The sequence below is a fragment of the Ochotona curzoniae genome, unplaced genomic scaffold, assembly GCF_017591425.1.
Source record: "Ochotona curzoniae isolate NIBS_2020 unplaced genomic scaffold, NIBS_Ocur_1.0 scaffold_1852, whole genome shotgun sequence".
Classification (NCBI taxonomy): Eukaryota; Metazoa; Chordata; class Mammalia; order Lagomorpha; family Ochotonidae; genus Ochotona; species Ochotona curzoniae.
In genome coordinates, this window is record NW_024467087.1 from 49,228,281 (window position 1) to 49,254,509 (window position 26,229).

The 26,229-nt window shown below is 35.2% G+C and overlaps 1 protein-coding gene across 2 annotated transcripts; it reads right to left on the reverse strand.

Moving 5' to 3' along the window:
- Positions 1-580: 580 nt before the first annotated feature.
- Positions 581-23,646, reverse strand: ZNF711 (zinc finger protein 711). 2 transcript variants are annotated; one of them, XM_040999700.1, is made up of 10 exons: positions 23,496-23,646; positions 21,593-21,713; positions 20,421-20,674; positions 19,944-20,048; positions 14,328-14,870; positions 7,909-8,064; positions 7,183-7,320; positions 5,170-5,217; positions 3,707-3,850; positions 581-3,242 (listed from the first exon to the last, which is right to left on the reverse strand). In XM_040999700.1, the coding sequence occupies exons 4-10, from the start codon at positions 20,020-20,022 to the stop codon at positions 2,062-2,064; spliced, it is 2,289 nt and encodes a 762-aa protein (XP_040855634.1). In that variant the 5' UTR covers positions 20,023-20,048; positions 20,421-20,674; positions 21,593-21,713; positions 23,496-23,646; the 3' UTR covers positions 581-2,061. The 2 variants fall into 2 exon arrangements, with proteins under 2 accessions (XP_040855634.1, XP_040855635.1); XM_040999701.1 differs by lacking the exons at positions 21,593-21,713; positions 23,496-23,646 and having other exon boundaries at positions 5,170-5,214; positions 19,944-21,536.
- Between the last annotated feature and the right edge of the window lie 2,583 nt (positions 23,647-26,229).

A 26,229-nucleotide genomic window follows, 5' to 3' on the forward strand; every position in this document is an offset into this window, starting at 1 on the left:
CCAAATCACAATATGAATGAATTTTTTAACAAGTTCCCTAAGAGAACACTTGGTACGTCTTAGAAGCACTATTCTCACATGTGAGGCTAATGGATTTCTTCCATTTCTTTGAAGGATTCATAAAGAATATTTAATCATCAAATTGACCATGTCTTACCTAATAGTGTGATATACCTACAGATAATGAATTTTATTAAGTGCTAATACTCATTTGCAGAAATCTTCAGCAAATATTTGAATAATTGCTTTTGAGTTTTTGGAACACAGATGAACTCAATATTGAAGACAGTGTCATTTGGTAGGTTGATATTTCTTTCATTTTAATTTTCTCTGCAATACTGTATCTTAGACTGGGCACATTTATTTGTAGTATTTCATTATAGTTTTAGCAAATAATATACACTCTTGGGGAGTAAGAATGCCAATGTCATACCTATTTTTTTTAATTTCCCAGATTTTGTTGTTGATAAGGCAGAAAATTCAGTACCAAACTGCCAAGGGAAAAAATTAAATGAAAGTCTTTTAATAAGGAATGGATGTTGCAACACAACTTTAAATAAACTCAGAAAACCTAGAAGTGCAATAAATGCTTTTTTATTGTATGCTCATTTCAATGAGTAACATTTAGAAATAATAATCCCACGTAACAGTGACGATCTTATTTTACAGCGTTTACATCATTTACAGCCACGTAACACACAACTTTAGCTGATTTCCCAAATTTAATATTCTGAAGTTAAGAAAGATAAAAAATTGATTCTTCAGAAACTGATTCTTATCTGGTGCAAAAAACAGAAAGGTGAACATTATATAAAACACAAAGCCACAATATAGCATGAAGTAAAAATACATTTTAAGTATGTTCAACAGCTGAATGTAAACATGAAGCAACTAAAACTTAAAAGTACACATCATATGCATAACATTTATGAACAGGATTTTCATTAAATTTCCCTAAACCAGCTTTAAATATTAAGCGCCATTTTGATTTGCAGCATGCTAACACAAAGCGTTGTTAAAGGGATGCATATTTTAAATTTATACACTGTAAACTGAATATCCATCTCCAAACTCTATTGGCAGCATACTGTTCTGTTAAATACTGCATAAATACTGCCTCATTGAAAATGCTTGTTAATAACATGGTATATCGATTTTAAAAATCAAATTTTCAATAATGGCATAAAATTGCACCTTTAAACATTAGAGCAAGTAAGACTAGAACAATCATACCTGCTAAGACTGTCCTACAAAAAAATCTCTAAACATTATAATGTTTAAGAAAACTGTGTTCTCTCATTTTAATCTTTAGATTAATAAGAAATATAGTGCTAATTTTGTTTGCAACACTAACGTTGCAGCCATTTTAGAAAGCCACATTTGACTCAAATAGACTTTTGTAATACACGTTGCACTGAACAATCAACTTGAACTTCACCTTAAATCAGTACAGAATGTGATATTTTAAACACCGTATCCTCTGATAAAATATTAGCAGCTCTGAAATTCTTTTTGAAATAATAATGAATTCCTCTAACGTGTTTCCAGTAGAATTTCTTCTAATGAATACACAAAAAACTTTGCCATTTCTGGAATTCAATTTCCAGGTACAATAGAAAAGGCTTAATGATTAAGTGACTGATGGATGACTGATTTTTATTTCCCTACCCCATTTCTAAAATTGCATAGAAGTGAGGCTTGCTTGCTATAGCAAAGAATTGCTGAACTTCTCAATTAAGTACTCTTTTCAGAACCATTTGTCTCTAATAGGATCAACCAAATACACTACTTATCTTTGCTGTTCCCCTCTAATTATGCATATAACACTATGAATAGACACATAAAGTTTTTCAGCAACCATTCTACGGTGCTTCTTAAATTCTGTAAGTAAAATCCAAAGGGCTGTAACATCCCCTATCAATTCAAATATCTGAAGCTCTTTAGTACAAATAATGTAATGTTATGGTTTAATATCAAGAGTTGAAGTCAGATGAGAGAGTGAGATATTCCTCCCAAGTAGCATATCATAGTTTCTAAATAACTTTTTTCCTTACATTTATTTTACTGTATAAGAATGTCTTTGTGGTGCCTCATAATATGCTGATTTTTCTCTGATGGTCTTCGGAATCCCTTCTTGCAGAATTCACACCTGTGCGGATAGTCTTTTGTGTGTATTGATATCACATGTCGTTTAAAGCCAGATGCATCTGTAGTGCTATATTCACAATACTCACATTGGTAAATCTTCCTTCCAGTATGGGTCTTCATATGCTTTTTTAACTCATTTTGTTGTCTGAACCCTCTCTTGCACCTTTTACACTTCAATGACTGATCCTTAGTATGAACTGAAAGGATATGACCACTAAGAATAAATGGATCTGATGTTTTAAAGTCACAGTGCCTACACTGATGAATCTTCCTACCCTTATGGATATCACTATGCTTTTTCAGCTCAGAAGGACGATGGAAACCTTTATCACAGACCTCACATTTATGAGGAAAATCCTTGGTATGAACAGATATGATGTGCCGCTTAAGGTCACTTGAGTTGGTGCTCTTATGGTCACAATGAGGACACTGGTGAGTCTTATGTCCTTGAAATAAATCTAAATGGCGCTGAAGCTCTCGCTCATCACCAAATGCTTGGGGACAATGCTCACATTTATATGGTAAATTGCTACCATGCTTAGATTTAATGTGAGTTTTCAGATTTGACTGATCTGCACACCTGAAGACACAATACTGACACTGATATGGCTTCTCACCAGTATGGGTTCTCATATGTTTCTTGAGTTCAGAAGGATGTCGAAAACCCTTCCCACACTCAACACAAACATGAGGAAAATTCTTGCTGTGAACAGCCAGCAAATGTCTGTTCAACAGTCCTTGTTCTGCAGTTTCATAGTCACAGTATTTGCACTTGTGCAACTTCGGCTCTTTGTCTCTTAAAATAAGTTTATTTGAACTCAGTGGACTGGCCTCTCTGTATCTTCGTGTGTATTCTGTGAACTCATGGGTTTTGTCAACTTTGTTTATAAGCTTATGGCTTTCTAAGTGGTTATGGAAACTCACTTTCTTGTTAGTTGTAAAGTCACAATCTGTACACTGATATTTTTTTCTCATCAAATGATCGGGATGATTCTTCATGTGTCTTTTTAAGAATCCCCTGGATTTAAACTTTTTTGTGCAAATGTGGCAAGGGTATACTGTCAAGGGCTGTCCATCAGGACCTATTATAACAGCTAGATAAAAAAAAAAAAGAAAAATAAATTTGTGACAGTCAGAATGAAAAAACTGTAATAAAAGCATCAAAATTAGCTGACATTCACTATGTGAACAATATGATACTACATAGTATATCAAAAGAAATTTATGATAAAGTAGTTTACCAGTAAGTGATGAGTAGCACTATATTATATACTACTCAATTGCCAAAATGTTTACAACACATGCATTTTGAAAACCAGAAATAGTAACCCTTTATTGTTAGACCAACCTAAAAATTCACATTAAAATCATGTTTTTAATGAGGAGCAAACAAGCATAACTTTAGAAGGTAACTACCACATACCATAAAAATAATAATTATCTGTATCATACATACTAGGTACATGAAGTCTATGACAACTGATTGTTTTCCCCTGGTTAAAACACAGTATTTCTACATCAGCACTCAGTATGACATTAAAGATTTATAGTAATTTACCTGTTTGCCACTGTCTGGTTTCTCCCCTTTTCCTTTTCTTGACTTTTTGTTTAAGTACTTTATTTGTATTAATGCTCTCACAAATTTGGAGGTACTGAGCTGCTGTACTATTTCTGTTTTCCAATGTTGGCTCCAAAGTATTTCCTGCAAAAATATTGATAACACAATTATTGCACTACACACACACACAGAGAAAGATAGATTGATTTTGTCAGGTTAACCACTACAGAATATAAAGTAAATTTCATAATGTATGTGCATCTTTTCATTCTTTTGTATCTCCCACCTTCAGATGTATACAGGCAAATAATATGAACAGCATGTCACATGAAATTAATTTTCAAATATATATATTTGATCATCCTAAAGGAATAAAGCAGTTAGAGAAAAATAAAAGAAATAGAATTTTACGATTCTATACAAAATCTTGGCATCAAAAAATCTGAAGTATAAAAAGAGCTGATGAAATTAATGAGTTTTAACAGAAAAAGTACATATATCATCAAATACATAACTATGTGTAATGCATTAAAAACAGACTAGATCCATTCTATACATGTTTTAGAACAGTGTAATTAATATAGAATAATGTAGAATATTAACTAAATATTAAGATTGAATTAAAGGTTTAAATAAATGTGGCAATTTCCTGCAATTTCAGTGAGATCAGTATATACATTATAAAGTAGTTAGCAAAATTTTAAGTGTCAAAAACCTGTTATGGTGTTTTACAGCTTAAAATGTAAATTTATAAAAGTGGCAGTTTAGCTTCTATTTGTGACATATGCCTCTCAATTTCTCTTAACACTACATTTACATTAAGTGCTAAATACTTTCCAAATGTACACACAAAACACTAAGACACATTATCCTAAGAAAAGCCTCCTTGCTTAAGAAAACAAAATAATCAGCCACTGAATCACACCATATGGTGTATTAAAACTGAAAACAAATCAAACTGACATACAAGTTTATGTAATTTATATATACATCTACTGGATCCAAAGAAATTAAGAAAACAGTTCTACCCCAAGAAAGATTTCCACAAGTGGCCTATATAATGTGTAATTTTTATTTGTTGTCCAAATAATTTCTACTCTAGATTTTTTTATAGCAAACTTCCTTATGACCCATAGAAAAAGCTGCTTAATAATTTGAGGGTACTCTAAAGTAAACTGCAGCCACAGATTCACACACTTCATATTAATGTAAAAACTACTCAATTTCTATATAGGTAAATTTATTTGTAACTAGATTAGTTACGATGAAGCATGTAAGAGTCCAATATTCTATCTATAGATCCAGATAGTCTTTACTGACCAAGAAGCATACAAAGCCAGATGTTTAACTGGAATCTCAAATACAAGGGTATTACTCCAAACAATTTTGAGGAAAACTGAATTGAAAGAAAGATTTAGTGCAAAAACACGCTGAGTCCCATGGATATAGCAATGTTCTCTCACCTGAAGCTTGACATTCTTCATATCTTCGGGAAACTCTTCTTTCATCTCCTAAAAACAAACGACTAATTAGAAGCTTGCATGCCGAGTATAGTGATTACAAGCATCTTATCTTAATCTACAAAATCTTGCTTTGCCCACCATTCCTTGGATTTGAAAAAATGCATTCCACTGCCACAGATCAGATATTTTTATGTGCTGAAAAATAAGGGCTACCATCAGCATTCTTGCAGTTGCTAACTCCTAGAAGACTTTGACTTACCTGAACCATCTTTTACCATTACACAAGAATGAAACAGAAAATTTGAGAAATGTATCTTTTGTTACACATTCTAAAAAAGCACATCTGAATTTATGTTTTTCAAACCCTCAAAACTTGTTAAAAATGTGATGTTAATAAGTAAGTTTTTCTAAAGGGAGAAAGATGGATTTTCAAAGATGTTAGAAAAGTAAAATGTTTATGGTACTCACTTATAATTGTAGGATTTTAAACAGCTCTTACTTAAACATTGCATTAAGAAAGGTTCTTTTTAAAGAGCACAAGATATGTGTGAAGGATCTTACAGTCCATCAGGCATTACAAATTCCTATACCTTGCCTGTCAGTTTTTGTAAATCCAAAAACACTTCACATAGACCATGTCATAAAAAAAACAGCCAAAATACTAGCAATTGAACAAATTAAATTTAAAAGACTATGTTTATATAGTTGGTGCTCAAGATTATGTGGACCTCAATATTTGATTTCTAATGATTTCATGCTGATGAATGAAATGAAAGCATTGGCTCTCATTTAAAGAAAATCTGTATTGTAGTACAAAATATCTAAACCTAGAATCATTTAATATATTTTATGCGATGAAATCTATTTATATTTAACATGTCAAGAGCTTGAATTTATTATCTTACTTTGATTCACCTAACTGGGATCATGTATTCACTGTAAAAGGAATGCAGGAAAAAGTACCCTCTTCTCCCAGTACCTTCTCCTCAACAACCAGAAAGTGACAACAGTCTAAGTTTTCCACATTCCAATGAAATTTTGGCATCAACTAAGTTAAGGCTCAGTCTCCCACCTCTTCCTGTGTCTGCTTACAAGTGAGTTAATAGAACAATAAAAAATTTATAAAAACTAAAGAAATACTCATTGAACTCTTCCTCTCCATCCAAATCATCTCCACTCATTTTGTTATTCTCGGCTGTAACAGAAAAATCATATTTGAGGGCAGAGTTCAACTCCCCATGGCTTCTAAGGAAACAAACTTGACAAGCAGGTATAAGAGCGCAATGCAGGTAAAGCTTAGTACTGTTAGGGTGTCCAGTAAAAACTGGAGGCTCTTGCCTCACTAGGGCAAAACAAAGTTGTGATTGAAGAAAGGTAAAAGTAACAGTACGGAAGGAATAAAGAAACATGCAACATAACCTTGAAGCAGCAAAGACCATCCGCAGCGTAATTGAAAGCCATGACAATTCAGCTTGGAAGAATACTTGAAGACAACTTCTCCCAAGAACAACCATTTATACCCTTTCCACTGCTAAATTCAGGGTAAGGACAACTGTGCTCCTTCTCATTGGCAAAATCATGGTTTGTACAGACAGATGAGTTCATTTTGCCCTTTCTACTTTCAGTACTGGAATTACCAGTGGCAAATTATATTCCCGGAGCTTTCTTCCCTTCCACTACACAGGCATAATGCCATCTATCCTGAGATAAGTTCTGAGAATATACACATTATATCCAAGATATAAATAAAGCAGCAACTTAATGATTCTCTATATTATCTTTGAGCTCTACTGAAATTAAGAAAGGTATGCTGCTTATCTCTGTATTACTAGCATAGTATCTACATTTTAAATTTGCTGATTTCACTAATACATTAATAGTCAAAATAACCCTTTAAGTTTTCTACAATAAAGGGTCAAGCATATTTTATGGAACATTGCTCCTATATAATGAGGTACTTTTCGTGACAGCTATTGATAAGTCACTATAGAGTCTTTTTTTTTTTTTTCTTACTGATATCATCTTCTTCTTGGGAAGAATCTTTAACTGCCATGTAAACCATCTTCTCCCGCTGCATGCGGCTCTGGTCAAGCACACCAGTTACAGAATGTCCACTGGTGTATTCGCTTTCTGTGACAATTTCTGTTCCACCTTAAAAATCAAAACACAAAAATCCCCACATTAACAAGAATATATAAGCAATCTTTTCCTTTAGAAAAACTTTTGATTCCAAAATAATTTTCAAAATGCCAAGACTATTGTCATAAAAATGCAGTGAACTTTCAATTATCACTGACAAACAACTGCCAACATTTATACCACGCTTTGATGCCAAGCACTGTGAGTCTTTCACACATATTTATTTATTTAGGCCTACAAATAAGTAGTTACTTTCATTATGATAACATTTTATCAATGAGAAAACAGAAGCAAATGGAAGTAACTCATCAAAGATCATCTAGTTATGTGGTAGAAGCAGTAACTATAAATCTGTGCACTTCAGCATAATTTCTTACTCAAACCAAATCCCCTGTATCATTTGTTTTGTATCTTCAATTTTGTACTCATAAATGAATCAACAAATGACCTCTTTTACATTACTGTTTTAAATTCATTCACAATTTTTAAATATACTACCCCCAAGAAAGCTGTGCTTTCAGGATAATTTTCAAACAGTTCCCTGAAAAAGTAAGAAACTCAGTCCCTATTACAGCAATAAATTAAAATTAGTCTTTATACCTATTTCAACATCATCTTCAGCCTCTGCTTTAAATATATACACTTTTATTACTTCTGAACCAAATCCATCTTCTTTAACATCTTCTTGTGAACCATCACTGGCAATTTTTAATGGAGTGTTCCCCATATGCTCTAGTTTCTCTCCAACATCATCCACTATAAAATACAAAGTGGGAACTATTTAAGTCAAAAAGGATCATTGACATTTAATGGGTGTTAAGTACAGAAGAAATAAGAAAATGTTAACCACCCACTAACTATTCATTGAATGAACTGCTATGCAGTCAAATGCTGCTTAATGAAAAGTAGTATACAACATCAAATACTACATGATCATAATTAAAAAAAAATTCACAGATTCAAATAGGAATACTTAACAACCAAATGAGCTTAATTAAAATGGCTTGGGAAAAATTACAGAATCTTCTATCATCTTGAGCCCTTTTAGTTAAATCCTAACCGCAAAATTAATGACAGAAAAATCAAAAAATAAAATACACATTGCTCACAAATAATATGCTCACAAAAACAGCAGTACCCAGGTTAAAAAGCAGTGATTCCTAAACCAATAATATAATGAGATCAAACAATTTAAAAAATTAGGAAAAAGGATAATAAAATAGTATTATTGAAATCTTACTTATAAATCATTATAAAAATATAATCTCAGTAAACAATATTTCTATTGAATAAATCAAAAACAAAATTCAAACCAAATTTTTTTATACTTCCCTATTTTTCAGTGCAAGCTTTACTTCAACATCATACATAAAGAAAATACATAAATGAGTGCTTCTACTTTTTTTAATTCACACTCTGATATTTCAGTAAGTAGGAAAAAATTTTATCTTAAAGGCAAAGCAAAAAAAAAATTGAGGCTATTACTTGCATTTTAAGTATACTTACAAAATGTGATTCTTCACACATTATGTAAGAATAGTATTTAGTTTCACATGGATACCACCCATGAACTATGTAATGAATATTAATAAATACTGCCTTATAGTCAAAAATAACATCCAAACAATATACTCCACCTAAAGGTTAGGCATTTTCATTTCATTGCTATTCCTATAAAAACTGAAATCTAAATTAAAAATGTCCTCCCAAATATCATGTGTGGACTTATATAGATGCACACATATAAATCATAGTACCATCTACAAAACATGAAATCATCAAGCAGCTTAACAATTCTATAAAGACAAAGTAGATTTTTTTCCTATTTAACTTTCAAATTTGAAACAACTTCAAAAAATAATCTTTTGGCATTTCAAAATTATGGAAAACAATGCATTTCAGAATTTTTTTCCACAGTGAAAAGCTATTTTAACTTGTGATCAAATTATTTTATATGATTTAAGAATCTGAACATCTATTGTTTATGAAAGACAGCACACAAATGATCAAAATGAAATAAATATTTTCATTCTACCTTAATTCCTCATTTTGTTACTATATTGTTCGTAATTTTTTGACAATAGGACAACAGGACCCGCAAAAACCTTAAAAATATATCCAAAACATAATATTTATAGTAAACATTATAATTGTAGTAAATTTACAGTAAACACTGCCTTACTGTATACAAATTATTTAATGTGACCACAGTTCCCTCTGGGACAAGCTAAACTAGAGCCATAATTCACAAAATTAACACTCTTGAAGTGAAACACATATTTTTTCACACTAGATTGTGTCACAATTTTAGCTTTGAGTATTGAAATTACTGTTGCCATTCCCTCTGATTCTGTTATTACTATTATTATTGTTATTATTATACTGGTTCCAGTTCTACCTTGCTTGGGGTACATATTTTCTTCCAACAGCTTAATTATTTTCCATTTAGATTCATCAAAATAAATTAAAAAGTACTGAGTAACTAACCATTCTATATCGTTCTGTTTAAGCTCTATTTTAAGTTTATAGAAGGGGAAAAACTTATTAAAGATATTTGTAGGAGGACATTGTGATCCTAGAAGGTCAGGGAGCACATGATTACAGCTGATTGGACAGTATTTGTATGATAAGTAACTGAATGGGTGCCTTTTGTGTGACTGATTGGATATCCTTTGCATGAGAACCACTGAATGACTACCTTTTGCATACCTGATGGGATATTATTTCTGTAAGAACAGTTGAGTGGGGCCCGGCACAGTGGCCTAGTGGCTAAAGTCCTCACTTTGAACACGCCAGGATCCCTTATGGGCGCCGGTTCTAATCCCGGCAGCTCCACTTCCCATCCAGCTCCCTGTTGTGGCCTGGGAAAGCAGTTGAGGACAGCCCAACGCTTTGGGACCCTACACCCTGTGGGAGACCCGGAAGAGGTTCCTGGTTCCTGGCTTCAGACCCGCTGTTGTGCTCACTTGGGGAGTGAATCATCAGATGGAAGATCTTCCTCTCTGTCTCTCCTCCTCTCTGTATATCTGACTTTCCAATAAATAAATAAATCTTAAAAAAAAAAAAGAACAGTTGAGTGGAAAGCATGTGTATGAGAACACTTGGTGGAATATACAAGACAAAAGGAGTTCCAAACAAAAGCATAGAAACAGTTGATGGGTTTGTTGATGAGCTAAACACCTCCACCCTAATCCTATATGACCCTCAGTGTATAAAGTCTGTTGCCCCTAATAAATTTTGGCTATTGATCATCAGTCAGTAGTTCATGCATGTTATTATAAGCTCCATGCACCAAGTCCACCGCTGCAGGACAGCAACAGATATTGAAGTGTAGTTTTAAGAGGTAAACCATCATCTGTCCATGATTTATTCTGTTCTTACAGATTTATGTTTATTTATTAAATAAAGAATTAAAGAATAAGCAATCAACTCATTTCAGAAATGAATCTTCAAAATTTTAATGGATATAATATTCAAAATTGATAAAATTTAAGGTTAATGCTTTTGCTTTTTTTTTTAAAGGAATTTAATAATTAAGCCGCACACTCTTCTTTCTCAACCCAGCAATAAGAAGATAATAAATTACCAGCCACAGAATTCTCTTGGCACTAAATATAACAGAGTAAGGTGTTTGGATTGCCAACATAGAAAGTTTTGTTAATATTCAATAAACTTTTATAGCCCAATGGCACAATTAGACTAAATTCTCTTATTAGCAAAGTATATAATGTGGCTTTCTTTTTTAAAGCTAAATTGACTTTACAACCTTTAAAATATTTACTTATTAGAGAGACAGAGACAGAGGTACTGGCTTCCACTGGTTCAACTCCCCAAATGACCACATTAGGCAAGGTTGGACAGAGCAGAAGCTGGGAGCTGGAACTGAATCCAAGACTCAAAGCAGGTGGCACAAGTCTGACTAAGTGAGCCACCACCATTGCCTTCTCAGGTCTGTACCAGCAGGATGCTAGAGTCAAGAGCCAGAGCCAGCAACCAAGCTGAAGTGTTCTGAACAAGACACAGGGTCAACTAAATCCACAACTCTTTAACCAAATTAGACTAAATGCCTGCTCATACGTTATTCCTTTCATATTATCCACATACAAATTACATATAGCATGCTGATTTACCATAGGGATGGAATCAGGCAATGTGCAAAGGATCTTAATTTCAGAAGGCAGGAGAAAAATAAGCATATCTCAAAGGTGTTCTATAATCAGATAAAAGAAAAGCAATAAAAGCATATGCCCCACCAAAAAATGTAGAAGAATATTCATAGCAGCATTATTGACAACAGCCAAAATGTGTAAATGACCCATATGTCCATCAGATGATGAGTGGGTAAACGAAATGTGGTATATCTACATGGTGGACTATTACTCAGTAATAAACAATAAGTATTGTTATGTACTCCAACATAAATTCTGCTTCAAAATGTAAGTGAAAAATGAGCTATAAAAGGCCACAAATGTATATAATACCATTTACATGGAATGTCCAGGATAGTAGGGATAGCTTCAGTGACAGAAATTGGCTTAGAAGTTGTCTAAAGGTGGCTAGAGTTGGGGGTTAACTGCTAAAGAATAGAAGGCTCAGGCCCAACACGATGGTTCAACTAGCTAATCCTCCCTTTACAAGTGCCAGCATCCCATATGGGTGCCGCTTCATTTCCAGGCTGCTCCAATTAACATAAAACTCTCTGCTTGTGGTCTAGGAAAGTAGCAGAGGAATAGCCAAAGTCTTTGGGACCCTGCACCTGCATGGGAGACCTGGAACTTCCAGTCAGCTCAGCTCCAGCTGTTGTGGCCATTTGGAACCAGTGGATGGATGATTTTTCTGTCTCTTCTTCACTCTGTAGATCAACCTTTCCAATAAAAATAAGAATAAATCTCCTTTTTTAATGTAGGGCTTTACTTTGTGGACTCATGAAAAAATAATAAAACTGCATTTTATTGTAGAACTCCATGAATATCCAAAAAAACACATATCCACATTCTTTTCATAAAGGAAAAAAATCACTAGGCAAATGTGCTTAATGGGTATTAGGCATTTTTTTAAAGAGCACATTTAGCATTTGTCTACACAGACACAATCACCTACATTAATTTCCATGTTATTCAGCATAAGTGGGATATCCTAAACTACTAAGATAAGGAATTTGTGAGATCTGGCCTAAAGTTAGATGAACATCTAATACTGAGAGAAGACAAACTTTCTACCCTCTGAAACTCAGCTAATGAGGTTTCCTTAAAAGAATATTTATTTAGGGATTCAGGAACAAGACAAAAGTCTATTTTAATTTGTCAACTCTGTTTCTTGACATTTTTAAAATCTCTACTTGGGAAAAACAATGAACACTTAGGTATTTCATAGTATTGTCTAACTCTTAAAAGCATCAATGGACCAGCTAAAACCAAAAGGTAACAGAAATTAAGAAACAATATGAAGAAAAAAAACAGAATACTTGGAAATAGTAAAAGTTTTAATTCAAGCATAACAATCATAAAATTGTTCACGAAGTTGATGGTAGAAAATGCATAGCACAGAAAATAATTATTTTTTGTGTATCTGTATATATTTTGATTAAAAAATAAGATTTTAAAGGAATTTATAAAAATGGTTTCCTCCCTAATGATTAAGGAAGTAAACAATCTCGAGCCTAAATTTACCACAAAACAACCTCACATTTATTCTAATAAAATTAGAATAAAATAATATTCTTTTAACATAGTCTAATTACACTGAGGGCAAAGGCCTCCCATTTGACCAATGTAGTAATTAGAAAGATAAATATTCTGCCTTAAAATGCTCCAGAAACGTCTTTAAAAAAATTTTGCACAATCAAATCAGAAAACAATATAAAATGTGATTATTTATGATATATAAAGTGTAAAATATGGATCACTTTAACACTAGTTTAATAACTATCCTTTCCGTATAGTGACTATCATGATTTGCCACACCATTTCATACAATAAGCATATTTTAAATGAGAAGACATAAAAATAGCTGTTTCAGAAACACATCTATTTAAGAATAATGGTATTTGCAGTCTTTTAATGACTTAAACCATTCTCTAAAAATCTATATGAATATTCACTTTCAAAAATAACTGTAGAAGGAAAAAACTAACACAATGCATTTTACATTTTTACAAATTATCTCATTTGCTTAACTGTAAATTCACTCGCACACATATTTCACTAATTTACATAAATATAAACATATACAAATCCTCCATCATATAATATACTTCAGAAATGTATTTATATTTCAAAAAGAAAATAAGAATTCTCCCAAGAAAAAGAAGTCATCTTTAATTTTTACTACTTATACTGTGATCCTTTACAATTTCAAAAATAAATCTGTTTCCTTAAGCTCCATCAATAACTTTAATGATTTTTATTACCATTGTTTTTAAGGCAAACCCATCACTTAAATGAAAACAAAATTTTTATCACCAGCTTAAGGATCCTGCAAAGTAACCTGAAACCAAGATTACAGTTTTGCTCGCAATAAATGTACACAGTTTCAGACAAATAGACTGTATAAACACAAGAACTGTAGAATGTGATCTATGTTTGTAACTTCCTTTTTGATTAATTTCAAAACATACATGAAAGTTAACATACTACCCTTCAGTTTCTAATTAAAACTGAACTGACAACTCCAGTGCCAGCCATATTAAAGAAATCAATGGTGGTATATATAAAAAAAAAAAAACCTTCCATTTTGAAATAAACATATATATGTCATAAAACTTTTACAACAGTTAAAGCTGTTTTGAATCTGATAAACCTATATTTCTATGCTAAAAGATTAACAAACTGTACTATTTAAATCTATTTAGAGTATGGATTTGCATAGGGAAAATTAAAAAGCTGAATAAAAAAGATCAACAGCTTTGAAAAAATCTTTTTTCAAAAAGATTGCCCTCATGGCAGTCATTTTTTCTCATCCCAGAAAACTAGCAAATTATATAATTTCCCGAATAACTCCAGGCTTTATGTTTTACTTACAAGATATCATTAAGTAATCCTCAGAAGTGCTTTTGACATCATCATCATCATCATCTTCAGTTTTTATAGTGACTGTAGAACCAGGAACACCACCAGCAGCTTGGATCACAGTTTCTGTATCTGAATTAGTAACAAGAACCTCTTCTGATACCATTGTGGGAGAGTCAACTCCTGAAACACAATCTTGGACCACATGTTCTAAATGTCCATCAGGACCTGTAACAAGGTCAGCCACAAAAACTTGCTCAGGTACCCTAACTGTTTCAGTAATCAGCTCAGAAGTCAAGATATGATCACCATCCTCTTCCTCTAAATCTTCTTCAATGGCAACATCTGCTTCTAGTACAGCTTCAGGAACAATCACACCTTCTGTTACCACATCAGTCTCTGTGATGATATCAGGCCCATGGACAACTTCAGCTGCAAGGCCATGATCAAGAGTTATCCCATCATCTGTGACAACATCAGAAACTAACACAGCTTCAGGAACCGAAACAACAATATGATCTCCATCGATATGTGCAGTACCAGCCATTCCAGCCACTACAATACAAACAATTAACCAAAAAGGTAAAGTTATTTTATTCAGCAGAAGTATATATATCAAACGCTTTAACATGTTCTTTAAATATTGAACAGTCCTAACCAATCCTCCACTTGTGCTCTTTTCCAAAGTTCTTGGAAATATTTTAGGATGTTTACATTTGTACATAAATTTTAGAATCATTTTGAAAATTCCTACCAAAAAGAATGATACTGTTTGATTTTAAGGACATTCTGGAAAATAACCAGGCAACTTAGGAAAATAAATACTGACTTACCATATCAAACAACTGTACTCTAGAACACTTTTCCCCATAAAAAAATCAAATATATGCTTATACAAAACTGAATATATTTACAATTCATAGTAGGTGTAACTCAAGTAGTATTAAAAAAAAAAAAAAACTAAGCAATTCAAATGCCCCTCAGCAGATAAACAGTTGGTTAAAGTAACCCTGCTTGCACACTCTTACTATGAAGTACTGCTTAGTAATAGAAAGGAACAAGCTATTGATATATTAAATAGCCTGAATATTACCCTGAGTGAAAGCATCACTCACCAAATGTTATCATCATTTATCACATGTAAATGTGACACAACTTTCTGAAAATCACAGAAATATGATAACTCAGAAATATAGAAATGGATAACAGATTAGTGCTTGCCAACAGTGAGCCAAGTATGCAAAACAGAAAGTTGCAATGTAACAGCTCCGTGATCTTTACTGTGGTGACAGTTATATGAATCTATACATGCAATTAAACTGCACAGGTTTACACACACACACACACAAATGGATGTATGTAATAAATGGTGAGAACTATACAAGGCTTTCAGTCTAAGTAACAAAAATACCCCAAATATTAATCATCTGATTTTGACATTACATTAGTCATATAAGATGGCAAAACTAGAAAAAGATAAGTAAAAGATACATGGGACCCTCTGTCAATTTCTTCCCATTTCCTGTAAAATTATTATAATTTTAAATATTAAGACAAAATAAAAATTAAAGGACAACATAAATTATTAATATGCTAAATTAAACGACTTAAGAAAACATTATGACATATGTATTATATATGTGAAAATCTATGAAGTTACTTATCTTATACAATAAATAAAGTAAATCTTTTAAACAAGGAATTAATTCATCAAAAAATAGAAAGAGATGTCACACCCTTTATATGAACATTAAGTTCTACCAGCCTCAGTTTATACAATAAACAAGAGTTTCTGAACCTGGTTATGTAAATTCTCGACATTAAATAATCCGGTACAAGTCCTTCTCCATCCCACGATCACTTTGTATAAAGTAGCACCTGAAAAAAATGCCACCTGACTATCCAAAAGTTCACTACTTTTAACCAATTCATTATAAAAGTTAATTAACAAATTAGGATGCAGATCAGTAGATACCATTCAACAGTCTTTAAATCCTTCCAGCCATTCTCAAATTCCCAACTAAACCATCAAATTACCCCAAAAGAAAACAGCCAAAATCCTGAAAATCTGATAGACAAAAGACGTAAAACAAGTTCTGTTCATTTAATTATCATTCCATTGGCCATTGCAGAAATGAGGACAGAGTGGAGGTTCAAATTTAGCTTTTAACCAGACTGCAAATGAGCTTGTTAAGCTCAGAGTACCAGAGTTCTACTTATACATTTCATTAGCAAAATCTTTTAAGAATTTAGAGATTTAAAATGTGGGAAACTACATTTACTTTGGAGCACTGCTGGAGGTTACTTTGGTTCCTAAAAGTAGACTGCAGCAAAGAATTAACTTGGTTGAGTAGATTCTAAGAAGATGGAGTAAGTGCTTTTAAGTTCATCTTGGCCTCTAGTAGGAAATTACGGATAAAAACAAGCCATATGCAAAGAAAATAAACCCAAATGTACTTGTTTACATGGAACCAAGTTATCTTAAAGATCCCAGTCCAAGAAATGAATTAATTTGACACTACCAGATTATTCAGTATGATATGTAAGATGTCTCATTTTATTTTTGCTCTTTCCTCTCATCATTTTGTTAGATTCTATCACATTTCTAAGCAAAGTCATTAATTTAGGTATGTAATAACTATACATATTAAGCAATATGAATGCATCAAGCAACCTACTAATATCTCATTTAACCTTCATAAAAACTATAAATTATCTCACTTAACCTTCATAATAACTATGCAACTTTTATCTCCATTTTAAACATAAAGGAAGTTTGTACAGATAGTTTAAACATGCTTGTCCAAGGTCTAATCTCGCTGGCTTTTTTCTACTTGTGCAGAAGGGAAGTTTACAATGGACTATTTTTAAAAAGATTCATAAAATTTACCAAGGGAAAAACTAATTTAAAGTTAAAAAGTGTAAAAAAAAATCCCAACCATTTAAACTTTAAAGCATTTGGTAACACTAAACTGCATTAAAACTTTAGCTTCTCAGTTTATCAAATTATAAATGTTTAAATCATCTAAAAGTGCAAAATCAGATAACCAGATCAACAAGAAAGTCATTTCAAATATTTATAAGCTAATCAAAGATTAATTCTGCTAAAATCACTTCATTTAAATGTGAATTCTTGAAACTTCACCATTGATAACACACATTTTTTTCTAGATCTGTTTCGGACAGCTATCAGGTTGTTTTGGTATTTAATTCTCAAAGCCCCACTGACTTTTGCAGCATGAAGATATTAAACAACTATAAAATTCAATGGCATAGGCTCCAAGTGCAACTACTATGTTAACATACCAGCAAAGTTATTACATAAAACAAAAAGTTCTAAATTTTTAAAAAGCAAACATCCTCAAAAAGAACTGCTTTAATAAAATCTAAATTAATGGTGCAGATTCTCTATATAGCAATCATTCCATACTCAAAATCAAGAGCCTTATAAACTTATAGGGTTGCTGTAACACATAGGGTGTTATGTAGCTAGTTCTATTTGTGAGTGCTAAACTCCATTTTACAAACTCATATCATTAATTTATGAGTTTGCAAATATCCAAATTTCGATGGCAACAGATGCAAAGAATATGCCTAATTTCTAATGAAAATCTAAAATTTTCAAAGTTTAACAGCAGGATTAAATTAGCCCAGGGATGTTTATAAAAGAAACGTAAGATATCAGGACTAACACTTCTGAAACTTTTCCCCAGTAAAGTTCCCTTTAGCTATTGATTATTCAACACCTTTCCACTTCATGAAATATCGTATAAAAATAAAACACCTATGCACAGTTCTCGGAACTTACATCAGCAAGTAGGGAGAAAATTTCTATCTTCCAAAATTAGTTTTTTTTTATTTAATTGGAAATTCATAAAAATTATCTTAGCAAAACATAAAAACCATTTAGTAGCAATTGATTTATATGTCTGAAGCTAAAGACAGAGCGTGAACTGCAAGTTAAAAATATATCCTTTCAAAAATCAATTGCTAAAAACACTACTAGATATTTCAATTATGAAGAGGTGAACAATGGTAGTTTAAAAAGTTCCTGTAAAACTAAATTTCAAAGTTTCTTTTGGAGGAAAATAGGTTTGAAATTCATGCATAAAGTAACAAAAAAAAAAACAGTTTTATACTTTTTCAGTAGAGATGTATTTATTTACAGCATTAAATTCATTTTAGAAAGGCCATAAAGGATCATAACAAGATGATTAGACTCAAAAGTCCTGAAATTTTCCCATTTTATTTCTCAAAAAGGGAAAATGAATTTTTTTCTCTCTAGCTTTTAACAATTTACGTAGCTGTAATCATGTGTAAACATGTGTGAAAATATATTGTCCCCAATTTAAATGAATAGGATCCCAAGAAGTGCGCTTTCTCCTGTGATTTCAGATACACGTTAACACACTGCTGTACGCTTCCAAGAACTTTCACAGTCAATTGTAAGACACAAAGATTTAAGTCAAACACAAAACTGTTCTAATAAATTAAAGATATTTTAGTATTCCAAATGGCCATCAACTGATGAATGGCTAAACACTTATGGTTTACCTACACAACAAAATATCATTTGGCAGTATACAACAATCAAGTACACATACGTGGAAACATGCCAAAAGGCCATATCATGTATAATGCCCTTTATAAAAAATGTTCAGAACAAGTAAACCCATAGACAGATTAGTGGTTGTGTAAGGCTCTGGGGGTAATAATAACATAGAGAATAAAAAAAGTGAATTCCATGATTTTTCCAAGTTCATACAGCTATTTGTTAACAGCGCTGCCAAGACAAAAATGCAGTTCTGAATCTCAATAGTGTGGGCTTTACAAGAGGCGACCAAACGATATATTCAACCATATTCTACAAGAATACTAGCATTTCTTAATTGAGCAAAGCCTCATTACTTGTAGCTCTTTGTTATACATTTCAACTTTGACAACTCTATTAGCATCTTGCTTTCTGTTTTTTAAGTCTACTTGTCTTCTTTGCTTTCACTTAACTCTTATCTTTAATTCTTCCGATCCTATCCACACCTCTACATTTCAGATACCACTATCTCCTGGGTAATTCAGAGACCCTGCCAAATTTAGCTTTGTTATCTGTCAAAAGACATCTCCTCTTGTCTTTAAAAGAAAAAAGGAAGAAAAATATATACTGTTTGTAACAACTTTCTCAGGAAATAAAGCAGAACATAATTAGTCATCAATTGCATGATTTCCTATTTATCACTGCATAAAAAGCATCTAATTGCTTTGAATTAATAGAAGCACTTTCTTTTCTAGCTTTATTAACAGTAGAACTTGAAATGTACTTTAGAAAACCATTTTAACATTCCCTACATTTTAGGATATACCTCATCAGAATATAATTATGTAGTGATTTATCCTAGTTGCTTTCTATTTACACTACCATTTTATCACCATTATTTCAAGTTTCCTTACTTCACCCTTCTCCAAAATGTTAAGAATTTGAAGTAGACCACTAACACAGAGAAACATTGTAAGAAATAAACACTACAAATGCATTTTACAGGTAAAAGAATGATTTTTCATTGTATTTCTCCCCTTCATTAATTTGTTTGACTTTCAGTAATTCTGTGCTTTTAGAAAAAGAAAATGCTTTACCAAAATCCTGCATAATCATGGTATGGGCCATTCTGGAGTCTGATGTGTGCAATCCGAGACTTCCACCACCGGAATCCATACTTAGCAAAGTTCATTCACAAACACCTGCAAAACAAACGATGTTTAAGATAGTTTAAATATTTTAGGCCAAAGTCAGTTGTTTTGAGCAAAAAAAAAAAAATGCAATTTAAAATATGCCTTTCAACCAGGTATGCAAAGGTCATGACGCAAGTAAAAAAAAAAATTGAACAAAAGTCTTGATAGATATTTATGTGACAATCAAAAAGTAAAAGAAGTGCCAGATAGAAGTAAACCAAATAATGGAGAATAAGGCACAGTAAGGGTGATGAGCTGTAGGAAAGTGAAGCAAGCAAAAGAACAAAACTGCAGTGTTAAGGTTCCAGTTAAAATAGAGGTTATAAAAGAAGAAAAATAACAAAATGACAACAAATAATAGTTGGGATATTTATACATTACTAGAGAACTCAGATGTCTAGTATTAGTGCATTTCATCCAGTGGCTCTCATCCATTTCTTCCAGACCCAGATCAGCCCTGCAGCGGAGCTCTGCAGATAAACTTGCATTCACCTCTGGCTCCCGGGGTTCTACTTATAATGTAAAATGTTCTATCCCAGTTTCCCTGGAGTTCTTTGAACCAGTAAGGACTTCTGGCCTCACTACTACATTCTCTTGTCTCACAGTTTTGAGGACTCATGAAACATGACTGCTTCCTAAATATGGTAAAGATAAGATCAATCACATACAAACATTTAGAAAATTGGTTTTTTTTTAAACTTACTGTTTACTTGTAATTGCGCAATTAACAGTGATTAATAAAATCATGTTAGCCTCACAGTAGCTTTGAAAACAAGAGTTCAGTCTGCATTATTTCAAAGGATGTATCCTCCACATAAGATCATTAGATAATAAGCAATATCAAATCTGATGCTAACACTCGATGTATTTCTTATAGTTGTATATGTGGCTTCCTCCTTCAAACATAAAATTCTTAGTAAAACAATCTAAAACCAGCCAATTTTTTAAGGCATTTATCTCATTTTTCCCTTTCTAAGCTTTAACATACGGGGCCATACTGCACAAAAGATGAGGTTACATCCTTCACAAAAGTTTTACAAAGCTGCCACGTAAAACAAAACATCTCTTTAAGTACACGGGAGTCCATTAGGTGTTGTTCTTTTTTTTTTTTTTTTTTCTGCGCCTTAAAGTTCTGCAAGTATACAGAAGGCAGAAGTCTCTCACGGAAACCATATCGACATCTGAGTTATGTACATAAATATGTTACGGTAGTTGGTGACATATCTAATTTTCTACACAAAATCATCTATACATTACCAGAATTACATTTTTAAGAAATCCTTAGCTGTATTTTCTGCATTTGCAAATACCACCTTGTTTAATGCCTTGCTGTTCTGCAGAATGAGATCAATAGGCCAAGGGGCTCACAATAAAATACTTGTGTTTTTGCAGATACAATTAAAATGTTTTAAACTCTTATTTTTAATATTTAAAACAGTTACATTTAGACTTTTCTTTCTTAATCGCAAAACCAAGAGAAAAATTAGAAGCATTGTAATGCAATTTATTTTGTTCTAATTATTAAATAAGACATTGAGTAATTTGTTAATCACCTTTTTATGACTGTCTTGAAGAAACTGTAGATTTCCTTAGATATTTCAAAGTAAAATCAGCAATTTCTTTCTATTTCTCTTCTGACCTATGTTATTTTCTTTGGAAAAACGTTCTCTTTACCTATTATGAAGACACATTCATGATTAGATTTTTCAAACATTATCAACTAAATCTTACAGTTTAAAAATGCTTTCATTTATACTTGAACTTGCAGGGCAATACTGTGAAGGGTTCATATGTTCAAATTTGCATTCATGTAGAAAGCAACCAAACCAAACGGATTACAATAGAAAGGACTACCTACTATCATGCAAGTAGCATCGTGACACTTTGAATTCGACCACTTGATCAAAACAATCTCTAACGCACATTTTTAAAATTAGCAGCACCTTATCTTGGAAAGTGAAAGAGAACCAAGGACGAGCTTTATCCTTGCCAAATCCGTACAGAAAAATCTGCTCTAGCACTCAATGAAGTGTAAAAATCACAACACACAGTGCAATTGTTATAGAAGTACCACACTTTACCAATACCAAACAAACAAACCGGAGCATCTCTTTCGCATCGAGGGAGTTTCAATAAGATCAATAATAAATGAGGTCTGAGAACAGCAGCGTGTTAAGTCTTCAATAACCAATAAATAGGGAGGTCTCTCAGTCACAGCCTTACTGAATGGAGGTAACCCAACAAGTACGCTTCAAGTAAACATCTCGCCATCGACGGAGAGGGGAGCAGAAATCGCACACTAACACACAAAAGCCCCTTTTACTCTCATCTGGCTCTCCCAAACACGGCTTACTCGGGACCCCAGTGAAGGATAGCAGAGAAACGCTAAGGCGACAGAGCCAGGGAAGGAGAAAGTAGCATTCCGGAGATAGGAGACAAAGGAGCCCTGGCAAGGAGCAGTATTGCAGCTTTGGACGCAGCCCTCTTCCCGCATAAGTCTCCCTTTCCCACGGCCATGCCAAGTTTCAATCATGTCGAGCAGAACAGACACACGTGCCCTCTCCGACGCGACCCATCTGACTGGATCTTAAATCGAACAAGAGAAGCCTCGCACTGGAAAGGAAGCGCCTGACGAGCCCAGAACACTCTTTCCCCTCCTCCCTCCTCACACTTGGTGCAGCGGTCGCCACCGCTGCTACCCACGCTCGCTGCCCAGCCCCTCCGCCTCCTCCCGCTCCCGCTGACCCGCTGCATGGAGACGGCTGGGAACCAAAATGGTGGTGTTTCAGAGGAGGCGACAGTTGCCGCACACGGCCACCCCCCCCCACCACCACCACCTCCCGAGTCGCCCAGACTCTCACGAATGCATATCCCCGAAAATGCCCGATCCGTGTCACTTGCTTGCAACGCCGCCATCCCTCGCGTATTCCAAAGGTTGCCATTAGCGGCGAGCCGGCTAGCGAGTGAGTGAGCGAACGAGCGAGCGAGCGAGCGATCCGGCGAGCGAGCAAGCGGGGGCGGGGGCGGGGGTGGAGACCAGGCAGATGGGGGGGTGCAAGCGAAAGAAGACTGGGGTCGGGGGCTGCCAAGAAAAAATGCCAGGGGGACGCCGCATTCTTCACTTCACCGTTTTGTTTTCCGCCATTTTCCCGTCACCCTAAACCACCGACGGCCTCAACGACGGCTGTAGCTCCGCCGTGCTCTAGGTCTAGCGGAAGAAGACGCCGACTTGGGGGGCACACTTACTTTTCCCCCAATCCCTCCACCCCGTGGCCATGCCTAAAGAGGAAAAATTGTCCGGCTGAAGGGGAAGGAAAGCCTAGAGACTAGACGCCACTTCCATTGTTCCCTTCGCCCTGCACTACATACGGGGTGTGAGCCTCTCCACCCCTTCACAGGAGACGCGGAGCGCGGCGGACCCAAGTCCCTCTAGTTTCTGCTCAGGAGCCTTCCTACCTGCCTCCGCCGCCTCCGCCGCCTCCGCCGCCGCCGCTGCCGCCGCCGCCGCCAGTTGGACTGTGACCGCGCTGTGGATTGCAGCGGGGGGCGGCAGCTGTGGAACCGTGAGGTCCTCACATTCGGGTTTCCGAGGTTCCGCAGCCCGAGCCAATCACAAGCTACTCTGCGTCTGGGAGGCGCGCCGCCCCGTTCTCCTTTATAGCGCCGCTGACATGCTGAGGTTGCATTACGTCACGCTCCCCTTGCTGCAGGGTAGGGGGCCGAACGCGGCGGCGACGGCGACGCGGGGGGAGACTGGAAGGGGGGAGGGAAGCAGGACGCGCGCACGCGCGCGCGCGCGCGCGCCAGCTTGTGCAATCCCGCGCTGTGTTTGCGCTTGGAGACCCCTAGCACTTACGGCGGGGGCTGCAGCGCCGGCTGTGTCCGAGTGCGCACGCCCAGATCTTGGCGCGCCCCGGAGGAGTTTCCGTGGGAAGATTTTCTGTTTTCCACGTTGCCCACGGGATGGGAAGGAGGGGCGGGCGGAGGGAGGGTGACTAGGGGAGGACACGCTGGAGGAGGAGGGCAATCAGTGACTGAGGAACCATCGGTGAATCTCTTAATACCGAACGTTAAAAAAAAAAAAAAAAATCCGGCACCGGCATTGCCCTCGAAGACTTCGCAAATTACCTCGAACCCGTTGAAGGCTGTGCATGTTTTGCAAAGTTCCTCCCCTCGTCCCTTAAGTATTTTGTAGTGCTAGAGAATTCTGTGAAGAAAGTAAAAGAACTGAGAAAGGTTCAGGAAGGAAAAGTGCCTTAGTGAAGCGAAAAACAAATATCTCTTGAGTCTATCACTTTCACCTCTGTCTGCAAAAAGTGGAAGAACAGTGGAAAAGACAGTGAAAAAGAGGGGTGAGAGGTGGAGAAAAGATTGGTGAGATTGTGACCAAAGGGAGGGTACGTCCCAGACTGCATTTGCAAAATGTACGTTCTGAACGTTTAGTTTCAGTTGTATAAACGTTTGCAATCAGGGCAGTGTCTAAACCGAAAAGAGAAAAAATTCTTTCTAAAAGAAGGTAACTTGGAACAGACTTTTTGTTTTAACATTTATTTCTTATTGGAAAGGCAAATTTACAAAGAAAAGGAAAGAGGACCCAGAGCGGTAGCCTAGTAGCTAAAGTCCTCGCCTCCAGAATCCCATATGCGCACTGGTTCTAATCCCAGCAGCCCCACTTCCCATCCAGCTCTCTATTTGTGCCCTGGGAAAGCAGTCGAGGACAAGGGCAGCCCAAAGCCTTGGAACCTTGCACCCGTGTGGGAGACCCAGAAGAGGCTCCTGGCTCCTGGCTTCAGATTGGCTCAGCTCGGACCATTGTGGCTGCTTGGGGAGTGAAGCATCATCGGACGAAAGATCTTCCTCTTCCTATCTGTCTCCCCTCTTCTCTGTTTATCTAACTTTCCAATAAAAATAAATATATTTTTAGACAGAAAGAGAAGGAAAGAAAGATGTTTCTTCAGCTGATCCACTTCCCAAAAGGCTACGAGCAATCGGAAGCTGGGAGCCAGGAACTTCTTCCAGTTCTCCTACAGGGGCTCCAGGTAACCAAGGCTTTGGGCCATCCTCCATGTTTTCCCAGGCCATAAGCAAGGAGCTGGAAGGGAAGTAGAACAGCCAGGACACAAAAATGCACCCATTTGGGATTCCAGCACTAGAAGCGGCAGTTTTAGCCTGATGACACACCGCACCCGCCCATATATTCTTTAAATGCCTCAGATTGTGCAGCTATGTGGAATAACGATTTGGGAGCATCTTGTTTACGTCCCTAGGGCAAGTCCTGATTCCAGTAGAGCTTGGGAGGTAGCAAATATCTGCTCAAGTTCTTGGGTTCTGCCCGTGAGGGAGGCCCCAGATTTTGTTCTGTGTTCCAGGCTTCTGCCAGGCCTAGCCCTGGCTGTCAGAAGCATTTGGGAGTGTACCAATCAATGGACAATTTTCTCTCACACATACTGTGTCTTTTTGTGTATCCTTGTGCCTTTCAAATGAATATAAATAACGCACTTTTACAAATAAGATAATCATATTAAGTTCCTTAAAAATGAAAAATTATAAAATGTAAAAGATGACTCGTTACCTTTTTCTAAATAACTTAAATATCTACAAATAAAATGTTATTATTCTAGATACTTTCTTCAGATCTCCATAATCATAAGTAATAGGACATGAAAGTCCTGCCTGTATACAAAGCAGATATCAGAATACTTTCTCTGTAAAGGAGCAGGTAGCAAAGACTTTATTTTTGCATTCAGATTGTAAGTAGAATTTTTTTTCAGAGTTACAGGGTCTGCATCACAACCATTCAACCCTATAGCCCCAAACTAGCCATAGACAAAATGTACCCAAATGAGCATGACTGTGTCCCCACAGACTTTTATTTATGGACACTGCTGTTTGAATCTTATTTCAATTTACATTGTCATGAAAAATTACTCTTTAAGTTTTTTCAACAACCTGAAATTGTAAAAACCATTCTTTGTCACAAGCAATAGTTCTATGAGCTGCTCATGCCTGGAGGTGTGGTTTATTTACACTCTTCTCCCTTGATCAATAAAGTTATTTTAAAAGGTTTATTCATTGTTTATTTATTTGAAAAGCAAAAGTATGGTGTATTGGCAGAGAAACATGTCCCTTTGATGTATTGGTTCATACCCCAAATGCACACACTAACCAGGACTGGGCCAGGCCGCAGCCT